Source organism: Nylanderia fulva, unplaced genomic scaffold, assembly GCF_048542155.1.
Source record: "Nylanderia fulva isolate GAGA-0341 unplaced genomic scaffold, ASM4854215v1 Scaffold483, whole genome shotgun sequence".
In the NCBI taxonomy this organism is placed as follows: domain Eukaryota; kingdom Metazoa; phylum Arthropoda; class Insecta; order Hymenoptera; family Formicidae; genus Nylanderia; species Nylanderia fulva.
The window spans coordinates 18,938-30,225 of record NW_028190569.1 but is presented as its reverse complement, the minus strand read 5'-3'; the positions used below and the strand labels follow the sequence as shown (position 1 = coordinate 30,225).

Here is an 11,288-nt window from a genome sequence, read left to right as displayed (position 1 = left end):
ACCACAAAGCCCTCCTTGTTCAACTCCATCTTTCTTCCTTTCTCTGCAATCTCCTTTTTTATTCCCATGATCATGTCTCCTATCGCTCTTCCTCTCTTATTCTTTCTACTTGCTCCTTGTACTCCCCATACGTATCCTTTCGGTAGATATTTTCTCATCTTCTTCCATCCTTTCTCTTCCATCCACGTTTCTGATAACACTATCACATCCTATTCCTCTAATCTTTTCCAAAACTCTGTATCCTTGTTCCCAGTAGCTATACTAGGGGAGTTCTAATCCGGGAGCAATGAGGGGAGGTGCGGGGCGGGGGGAAATCGGGGGCGAGGGGGGTGACGTCACGCGGGAGAGGGGGTCTTATCAGCAGATAAGCTTATCTTATCAGCTCAGGTTACCTGATAAGGGGATTATGTTACCTGATATGTTTATAAACAAGATAAGCGGATATCTGTTACAAGATAAGATAAGCTAAGTTTTCATAAACAAGATAAGATAAGCGGCGTCTTTGATATCTAAGGCTCCAGCGAAACGCTGTAAAAATGAGATAAAAATTATAACTCGTAAAAAAAATATATAAAAAGATAAATATATAAAAAAGTTATACTTACTCGTCGCATTTCTTCTCGCACGTTTCATCACGTCTCGGCATGTAGTAATTCATGCTGCTTTGAACCGAGGGTATTAAAAAGTGAACCGTCAGTTAGAATGGTCGACGAGAGACTGATCGTATAAAAAAGTACTAATAATCGAGTAACAATCATTTTTTAAATATTAGGAGTAGGGGTAAATCGAATTCTTAGAAATATGATTGCGTGAGAAATATTTTTAAAATATTAGGAGAAGAAGTAAATCGAATTCTTAGAAATATATCTGGAGGGAAAGAGAAATATTTAAAAGTAGTGGGGGTAAAAGAAATTCTTAGAAATACGATTGCGTGAGAAATTTTTAAGAGTAGTGGGGGTAAAAGGATTTCTTAGAAATATCTGGTAATGGAAATAACAAAGAGAAAAGTATGTAAACAATATGTTTATTTAAAAAAACGGATGATCGTCGCGATTGGCCGACCACCAATTAAATAATTTAAATACATTTTGTAACGCGCAATTTTTTACATGTTTATTACACCGTAGAGTATATGTGGGATCTAATTTATTTAATGCAACCAAATCTTTATATATGGCATCCAAGGTCTCAATGATGAAACCGCTGCTCGCATCGTCCACTATTTCGGCCAGCCATTCTCGTTTTTCGAGTTCTTTTACATACACGAGAGAGGACTCTTCTTCCTCCTCGTCTTGTTCATTTATGCCAATGATAGCTGCCGTGATCAACCGCTGAGCCATGCAGTATGGAACATTTCCATCCTCCCATTGCAAGCTGTGATGATGCTGAGTTATCCATGAGGCCTGGCGCCTTTCCGACTTTATAAGCACGCTCCATGGCACAGGGTATGCGAAGAAATAGTGCGACAGGATATATCCTTTTCTCAGGATTGCCGCTTCCTTCACGATAAATCGTTTATTTAGGATAAATCCTTGCAGGTCGACAAACGTTGGTGCGGACATGATCTCTTCGATGTGAGTCAGTCGAGAGGTATTACGATACTCTTCAGACATCTCGCATCATCATGATTATGTATCCGCCTCCCCTCTCTCACACGCGTAGTTGTGTAAACATTTTTAGGTGATTTTGCGCACAACGTTGGTCAACGGGTTGTACTGGATCACGCGATCGTGCATGATGAGACAATATGCTGTGGTATTATTAGGTATATTCTTCTTACACTCAAACTCTAATCTCACATCCACCGTTGCGCTCTTGATCAATTCATTTCGTCGAGAATAATCGATAATCACAAACTGACCGGAACGTAGAAATAACGAGACGGTGAGACTCGGCTCGAAATACTCGTATCCATAATAATTTTTGCAAAAACGCGCATACGTGTCATACAGAATCGACCATCTGTTTCTATCGAAATCCAGATTCATATCGTCGTACGGATAACATTCCGAGTTCAGACGTTTCACGTTGGTTAATTTACAGTTGTCGAATCGACTCGTATCCTCGAACATGACGTTTTTCCGCCCTGTTTGCAGAGCAAAAATTACATATCGCGGCTTCTCCAGTTGAGTCGCGGTCTTAATGGCCTACGAATGCTTGGTCGTACGCTGCAATAGCGGAAATTCGTATAGATCCCACGAGCGGAAACCCATGCTGAGGTAACGTTCGCTTTCCAGAGCGCGCAGCATCGACAGCTTCTTAATCTCGCTCAACAATACGTGTGGCATTCGCCATTGTATCTTGAATATGTTGATCGCAAGCTCCAGTGCAGAATCTCCATACAAACAATTATTGTCGTTGCGCGCTCGTATTAGGATCAACTCATGACGTGCATTAATAACCACGCGTTTGTAATCCTCGCAAAATCCCAGCAACATGTGCAGCGGCACACAAAAATTAAAGTATCTATTCACAGTAGTCGGACTATCCCAGCCTGCATTTCGCATAATCACGCTTCTATCGGATGACATTGTTACATAGTTTTTCAGCAGACTTGTTATTCCCACATTCCTGTTGCGATCAATCTTCACACCATCGAGTTCATAGCGAATTTCGTCAAACATAAATGCGACGCAATTATTTCCCAACATCACATTGGATCCCTCAACTGGATGATTTATCCGCAGTTCTCCCTCGATGTAGAGGAAACTCTCATACGGCAACGTATATAAATCCTGTTGTTGTATGGGTATTCTTATCTCGTCGCTGTGTCCAAATGTTGTGTTGGCAAACGGGTTGTATGTGTGAGTCTCAATCTTGACGATGCGATCGTCAAAGACTGGCTCTTCCTCGATGTTGAGAATCTCAGTCATTGTTCAGATGGCACGTACCGCAAATCCCAAAGATTGTAAAAACGCAACGTTTGACGAGGTGAGTCTCTTCTTCGTGGTTGATTTGATATTAGCGAATGATGTTGCTGCTGACCTGATTGTGTTCTTCGTGTCTTTATTCAACACGAGCATTGCGTCGCACGAGGGTGGCCCGCCGTCGTACGTGCAATCTAACTGCTATCTCTTCACCTCGAAAATCGAGCAATCGTTCCTCCTGGTCAGCAACGCGTAACACTAAATCAGTAATGCTCCGTACGAAAACCGGCAGGTAAATGATCTGCGCCGGTATTTCTGATATCTTATTTCCTGGTGGCAACCTCGGTGAAAATTCGTGTATCGTGTGAACGAGTTTATTGTTGCTGTATGCACCCGCGGTCACGTTACACTCTATGCGGATAATGTTCACGTTGATAATATTAATCGCCATGTCCGATTTGTACCATTTTCACGGTTGCAGTATACGATTCGAGAATCCCAGCAGCGATCCAATGTTGTTGGGCATGCTAAAGTTTACTCTGTATGCACACTTGATCTCGCTTCTCATTGTATTGTAATTAGCGCGGAGCACGATTGGGTAATCTTCATCGTCGACACCTTTATCACTAACAGCATTATGTTTTCAAGAAAGTGCACGTTTCAAAAATTTATGTATCGCTTGCAGCTCGTACGATCCCTCGGGAATCGTAATTTCCGCGTCGTCTGTGCCGTAGTAAAATTTATTATTCGAGGAATTTACATTCGATATAGTGTGATAAGTTCCAAAATCCGTCAGACCGAGCTCGTAGTCCGCATCACTCAAATCTATGGGCGGAAAGTAGGTCGCTGCGAGGACGCTACTCTTCCCAGTCAATGTTAGTGTTAGCGACATGTTGACAAAACTGAGTTAAATTCGCGGTGAGAATTCTCGGAGAAACTGCAAGCACAATTGTCCACAGATACTCTGATCATACGTTTGATAAGAGGTGTAATTGTATTCCAATTTCGGCACATTTAAATATCGCACCAATTCCTCGGGTGGTCAAAGATTGCCAAAACTGTCGAAATAGATTGCGCGATTTCCCCTTTTTGCATACGCCACCCAATGAGTGCCAGGACCGTCTGTGCTGTCCAGATTGACGATACCGCTCTCATTTTCTCGCGCGCCATTTATCGGTAAATTATTGAGCATAAATACACCTTTAAAATATGGAATGTGCATACGTTTTGCAAGTTGTAGCAATTGCACATTTGTAGTTACACCTTGCGGCATTTTTAACGTTTTTTTTTTTTCCTCGCTCCTCGTCCATATTTGTAAGAGGCGAGATACAGTCCGCGGCCTTCCATGGCGCGATTGTGACGTAGTATCTCTTACAACTGACGTTGCGCGGCTTTATTGTCGTTCACCGCTTTTGCTACGCCAGCCGCTCCGCCGACCAGGGATCTGAGCGCGCCCAGCATTGGTAAAATCGGTAAAAATCCACCTCGTTTCGCTGCCGAAAGTATCCTCCTCTTCTTCGTCCTCTTCTTCAAGCCCATGCCGAGCTTTGTTTTGGCTTTCATCGCTGCCCAGACAACCGCGGCCGCGGCTCTCTCACCGAGACTTGAGTCTTTCACGACGATGCGAGTTTTTGCTTTCTCGGCGAGTACCTTATCCGCCGCGTGTCTCTCGGCAAGTTCGCTGCTCCGAGAGTACGCTATATCGTGTTCACGACACGCCGCGTCCAATGGGTTGACGCCTTGATCACCTCTAGCCAATCGCTTTTCCAAACGAGTTCCCGGGCCGCAAAATTGATAGCCGGGGATATGAAGCTCGACCGGAAGTGAGTTTATCGCACGATTTAATACACCTGTGCCTATTTTCGTTGACATTCGCCGCAATCTCTAGACAATACTGAGCAAAGCGCGAGTCCGCGCAACTATAAATAGGCGGACGTTGGAGGTCAAATCGGGAGTGAGAAAATGAAATTCGTGCGACAACCTCTGACGATACGAGTGATGATTTACGACGACAGAGTACGCTGCAACGTAAACGAAGGTGTGCGCAAACACGGTACGATGCTACCGACAACTATACGCGCGATCGTTTGCGGCCCCTCAAACTGCGGTAAAACCAACGTGTTGATAAGCCTGCTGGAAAGTCCGCACGGCGTGCGTTTCGAGAACGTGTACGTGTACTTTAAATCGTTGCAACAGCCGAAATATCGCTATTTGGAAGATTTATTGACACCGATTGACGAAATCGGCTACTTTACATTCTCCAATAACAGTGACGTCATTCCACCGAGAGAGGCATGTCCAAATTCAATTTTTGTCTTTGATGACGTGGCATGCGACAAACAAGATACGATAAGAGAGTACTTCTCAATGGAGCGCCACTCGAACATTGACTGCTTCTATCTCTGTCAGACATACGCGAGAATACCGAAACATCTTATACGAGACAATGCGAACCTGCTAATCCTGTTTAAACAGGATGCCACCAATTTGAAGCACGTGTACAACGATCACGTGAATACCGACATGTCCACTCCCCCTCATTGCTCCCGGGTTAGAACTTCCCTAGTATACCTACTGTTCCCTACTCCCGCTACGTTCCAAAAAACCACCTTCCATCCTTTTCCTCTTTTCTCCCTTTTCCTCTTTCTATCTATCTCAATTTCAGACCATCTTCCTTTTTTCTCCTCTTCCCCCATTACCACTTTCTTTACACTTCCCTTCTTATCTTTCAAAACTTCTTTCTCCTCATCCCATCTCCACCATTTTTCTTCTATTCTTATCTTGCCATTACTTATCCACGTCCTTTCTCCTCTTTTCTCTTCTCTCCTTGCTATTTCTCCCAACTTCCGTCTTATCTCCCTTTCTTTCCACGTTAAATCCGTGTCTATCCTTTCTTTTCTATCTTTCAATTTCTTTTTCTTCTCCATCACTTCTCATTTTTGTTTTTCCTTCTCCAATTCTACCACCACCATTTCCCTCCCCATCTCTCTATCCTCCCCTATTTTCCTTATTTTCATTATCTTCACCCTCGCCTCTATCTCCTCTAGCAATTTCTCCACTCCCTCTCTTCTTTTCCCATCCTTGACTACTAGGCCTTTTATTACTATATTCCTCCTTTTCTAGTATCTCCCATTTCCTTTCCATTTCTCCTACTCTTTTTTGTAGTCCATTCCCTGTGGGCTTCCTCTTTTCTCTCTCTCCCTCCTCCCTTTCCTCCATCTTCCTCTCCAGTCCCTCTCCTCTTCATATCTTCCATGTTCTCTTTTAATTCTTTCTTCTCTTTTCTCGATCTCTCCATCTCGGATCATCGCGGATGACAGTGCGTTATCTCAACAAAATTAAATTTTTTCGTTAGAATTAAATACCTGTGCACAAGGCACCAAATTTTACTTGGTCACGGCCAAGATTTAAAATTGGAATAATCTCTACAAGAGATTTAATTCCATACATCCCCTGTTCCCCCCATAAGGAAATAAATGCGAGAGAAAAATATAGATCCGAAAGTCGCTGAATCGGGAAGCTTCCCTAGTGCCTGTTCTCTATTTTTCTGCACTCCGCTTTTTTTCTATATGTTCTATACTCTCTGCCCACAATCAGCTGTCATCCAACTTCCTATTTCTCTTCTTCCTACGTTCTCCGTCGAACTATTATCTTTCACACTCTACTCTCACCCTCTCACTTTTCTCCCTCTTCCTCCTCAAACTATTCTCTCCACTTTCTCTGTACTCTACACCCTCAACTCTTTGCACTCACACTCCACGTACACTACTTCTGCACCGAAAACGGAAGTCCTAAATTCATTTTATATAATGACAAATTATTTTCTATCGAGTTTAATCGACAGAACTATTGACGGAATATGTGTAAGCAATAAAACTCTACAGAATATTACTGCTTTGTGATCAAATATTTGAAATATGATGAGATGCTATCAGGTGTTTTTGGAAGTTGGCATCTTATTTGTTCAAATCTATATGTATATTAATACGCTTTTGACTAGTTTTGGCTCAGTAAATAATAATTAAAGAGTAACAAATGGGCAAAGAGCACGTACACGATCTTAGTGTAAAGTTGTAATAAAGTAATAACAGCAATCAATATAATTGTCAAACGTTTCGGTTATTATTTAACCATCTTCAGTGACAAACTTTAGAATAGCAGTGATATCAGTCAAAAAACAACGATCTATCTCGACATATCAAACGGAATCAATCTGTTCATTCCGTTTGATATGTCGAGATAGATCGTTGTTTTTTGACTGATATCACTGCTATTCTAAAGTTTGTCACTGTTTGTCTCGACATATCAAACGGAATGAACGGATTGATCCCGTTTGATATGTCGAGATAGATCGTTGTTTTTTGACTGATATCACTTCTATTCTAAATAAGTTTGTCACTGAAGATGGTTAAATAATAACCGAAACGTTCGACAATTGATTGCTGTTATTACTTTATTACAATTTTACACTAAGATCGTGTACGTGCTCTTTGCCCATTTGTTACTCTTTAATTACTATATATTAATAGTTAATTCGATGGAACTATTATTAAAACCTATCAAAAACTGTAGAATTATGCTGGATGCAAAAAAATCTGACGTTTATTTGTGAGATGCTGACATCAAGAGACACGGTAGTGTCTCGCGACCAGTTAAGGGCGTAGCGGAGACACCGTGTATCTTAACGCGAGTCGGACATTTGAGTCTTTATGATATTTTGAATCCTCAATAATGGCTGAAGCAATCGAGTTTATACTAGACTTAATCGATAGATTGAGTTCGAATTATATAATAAAAGTGTCTTTATTTCTGCTCTACGTGATTTGTAAGCAGAGATATATAAATGCAAAGTCGAAATATGAAAAATTTCTATTAAGAAACGTCCCCGTCATCATTATCATCATCATTATCATTATCATATCATTATCATCATCGACCACGCATACATAGTAGTATCGTGCTACACGTATTCACACGTATACAACACATGCGCACACATATATCACACGTACACAACACATGCAAGATGCATGTAGTGGTAATTTTGTCCATCTCGCACGTTTTACAACAGATGGCGATAGTGGCGCTCCGCCATATCGGCAGCGTGCGGGGTTATGTTGGCTAACTCTCTCTCTCTCTCTCAACTCTCATCAAATACTCTCACATCCCTACTCCAATCACAGACTACCTCTCCACTATCGGTCAACCCATCTCCATCGTCTCAATCTCTCTCTCTTTCTGCACACGCAGCAAAAGCACGCACCACATCCAACACATCCTCTCCTCATTCTCAGGACGGTCACGTGCGACCTTGGTCGGATTCTTGTTACTTATTTAGTAACAATCATGATCGGCGCAGCGGTGCAGGGTTATGTTGGGGTGGAAACTAACATCAATCCTCCAACTCTAAACGCTCAACTCCTAACGCCTCCGTCGCCCCTCTCAAAGCTCCAGCTCTCCCCGATCTATCATCATCTCGACGATCTAAGGATACACGTCAACCCTACTACAGCCCTAAAATCTCTCAATACAAATCTTATATTATTTGCATCCATCCACACTATTCTCGCCCGTCTTTTTTTCATCTCCTACCGCACTCTCAATCCCTCTCAGCCACTCTTCTGCTCACGGCTCTCTACAACCTTTTGTTAACTCCCGGCCCAAAGTCCCAACCCGGGGTCGTCTCCATCTACCCTGTTGGCTACTCAAACATAACAATAACCCAACTCCCATTTATACTCAGTAAACCCTACATCCTCTCCTTCCTCTCTGATACATAATGTACTACAAAACTCTCAATAACTCTCTAAACTCTCTGCTCCTCGACCTCTCCTCCTCTCATCCACTCTCTCTGCTCCACTCGCTGCCTACTCCTCCGCTCCTACCGCTGCTCGACTAATGCTGCGATACAACTTCTCACACACGAGAGGGGAAGAAGTCCGTAAGGGGTGAGCTGGCTGCGGGTGCTATTATGTTTGGCTTAACTGTCAACTCTGCTCAGTAACTCTCTCACTCCCTCAACTCTCCTCCTTATAAACTCTAACTACTCTCTCAAACTCAATCAAATCGTATCGTAATCTATTTCTATAAGTAAAGACTCTCAAAAAGACAACCCTCCCATCAATCATCGCCCCCTCTAATTCGTTCTCACTCTCAATCAGGTTGGCTAACTCTACTCTCCCACCTCAAACTCCTCATCTCATCCCCCTCCATCTCAACTCCGAAACCTCGAAACAACATCTCAAAACTCTAAAACTCACCCTAACTCCCGTCATCCAAAACGAGCTCGAATTTTTGAGACTAACAAATACACTCATCTACGGAAATCTCTCCTCAAAAACTCCTCAAGCCACTCTACACCTACTCATCCATCTGATCACTTATCTCCGGATCAGATTGATCTACCTTCTCTCATCGAATCATACCTCTGGACTCCCCCTCCACAATCAAGGCCCTCTCAATCCCCCTCCATGATACTCATTTATCCTGTAACATAACCTCTCGAGCCCATCTCATAACAACTGCGACCCGTAATCCACTCTCAGAAGTCACTCTCCCTCATCTGCTCCTCAAAATGCGTCACAGCCAGTCCCAATTCAGCGTCTCATGCGCCCTACTCACTCACTTTTATTCTCCGCGTCTAGGCCCTCTCAAAGCATAGCGTTCGAAAATTAGCCTCAGTCCCTAAGGTGCTCTCAGCAAGGTCCGCTTAGAGACACTCTGCTCGAGTATACCAACGACCCCTCAGCCGTGCTCCACCCCCATCAATCCGGCCCTCATTGGTCAACTCGTCGACTCAATCGAACAAAAGTTCGGCGTCCATCTGCCCCCTCTCCACCGCCGCCGTAAATAGCTCAGAAAAAAATTCACGCCACCTTTCTCCCCACCCTCTACTCCAAAGAACATCCCCCTGCCGGAGCTGCAACACCCCAGATCTCCCGAACAACACCCCAATACAAATGCACTAATTTTCTTCCCGGTGCCAAGTCCGATCAGGACGGGGGAAACGACGGCGGCGTCGAGAGTGACGCCTCCCAAATCAGTCGTCGTGATAGAACCTGCCGGAGCGAAGACGGCACACTGCCGGACAAACACGCGTCGTCCTGCCTTCAGGATACTGTCAGATCAAGCAGGGGACCCCCCTGACACAAGGTCGCTCTGCGGATTGGCATCCGAATACAACCACGGCCGTCTCAAATGTTGTCTACAAACTCTCCTCAACAAATCGAAACGCTCGCAAAAACTACACTCTCAGAATCATCCCGACTCTCGGTCACTACAAACATAACTTCAATCATCAGGACCTCTCTGATATATCCTGTAATGTTTTCTCCCATTCTCCACATCTCTCCTCAATCTAATCCCTCGCCATCTCAATATCTATGAAGGTGTGAAAGGGGCAACGAGGGGCAAGGCACTCTCTCTAACAGAAATCTCAGGAACAATCTCAACTCTAAGAACTCGTCAATCAAACTCTCCTGCGTAACAAACCTAATAACAAACATCCTCACCCACAAATCTCTACATCTCTCCGAATATAACTCAATCACCTCCTCCCTACCTCAGTCCTCGTGCTCCACGCCGCGGATCTCTCAACGATAATCAAAAGGCCCTCTTCTCTTAACGCGCCCTCTCGATGAATCTCAACGAATAAGGGCCCATCCCATCTCAGAGACCCCAATCTCACCACGATAACGATTAATTCTGCTCTCTTAACCAACCAGATCCCTCTCAGTCCATCGTCCACATCTCTCACAATGTAATACAGTAACATGTATGCCTAACTCTCCATCATCCTAAAATCCTCCTCAATAAAAAAACTCTAACTCTCCTCTCTTTCATCTCCACTCGTACTAATCTCGCACTAACTCTAGTTTGCTCACTCTCCTCACAGAATATTCCGCGTAACTCAATCTCCAAACCTCAAACCTCCCCCTCTCAGCGACAAGTAATGTAATCAGTCTGAGGTTCCGTCAAAATCGCCGAAGTCTGCGGCCTCTCCAAGCAGACGCCGAAAGACACCCAAATTACCCGCTACCAAAGAAATTAACTCCGAAATCCACCTCCCGGTAATCTTCGCCCATCCACGGCAACAATCCTCGAATCTCAACTCATATCCGTAACTCTCCCTACGGTCCGATACGACTTCAGTGGACGGCTCTCTCTCTAGACTCCACTAGAGCTACTTCCTTAACCAGACATGGGGAACTGGAACATGTCAGTGGGCTGCCCCGGTACTCTCAAATCCGAACAACTACTCGGAGCCCTAGACCTAACGGAGCCAAACGGCAATCTATCACGCGATAGCTAGAAGCCACCTACTCCATCTCAAACGTCTGATACTCGATCTCTTCATACTTCAAAGAAGTAGGCATCCCGTCTCGAGAGAGTCCTCTAACCTCGATTAGTCCATCTCACTAC

General features: G+C 43.8%; 1 protein-coding gene across 1 annotated transcript; it reads right to left on the bottom strand.

Annotated features, from left to right (window-relative positions):
• Positions 1–1,676: 1,676 nt before the first annotated feature.
• LOC146721396 (uncharacterized) lies at positions 1,677–3,759 on the bottom strand. Its single transcript, XM_085486871.1, has 4 exons — positions 3,666–3,759; positions 3,055–3,278; positions 2,348–2,735; positions 1,677–2,086 (listed from the first exon to the last, which is right to left on the bottom strand). The coding sequence occupies exons 1-4, from the start codon at positions 3,757–3,759 to the stop codon at positions 1,677–1,679; spliced, it is 1,116 nt and encodes a 371-aa protein (XP_085342997.1).
• Positions 3,760–11,288: the final 7,529 nt, after the last annotated feature.

Bases quoted from the DNA above. Each gene is read 5' to 3' on its own strand.
- LOC146721396 (XM_085486871.1), bottom strand. From the start codon at position 3,759: ATGTCGCTAACACTAACATTGACTGGGAAGAGTAGCGTCCTCGCAGCG. The intron at 3,279-3,665 runs GTCTGACGGATT...TTATCCGCATAG, and splicing joins TGATGCGGACTACGAGCTCG to AGTGTAACGTGACCGCGGGT. The intron at 2,736-3,054 runs GTACGACGGCGG...ATACAACAACAG, and splicing joins AGATAGCAGTTAGATTGCAC to GATTTATATACGTTGCCGTA.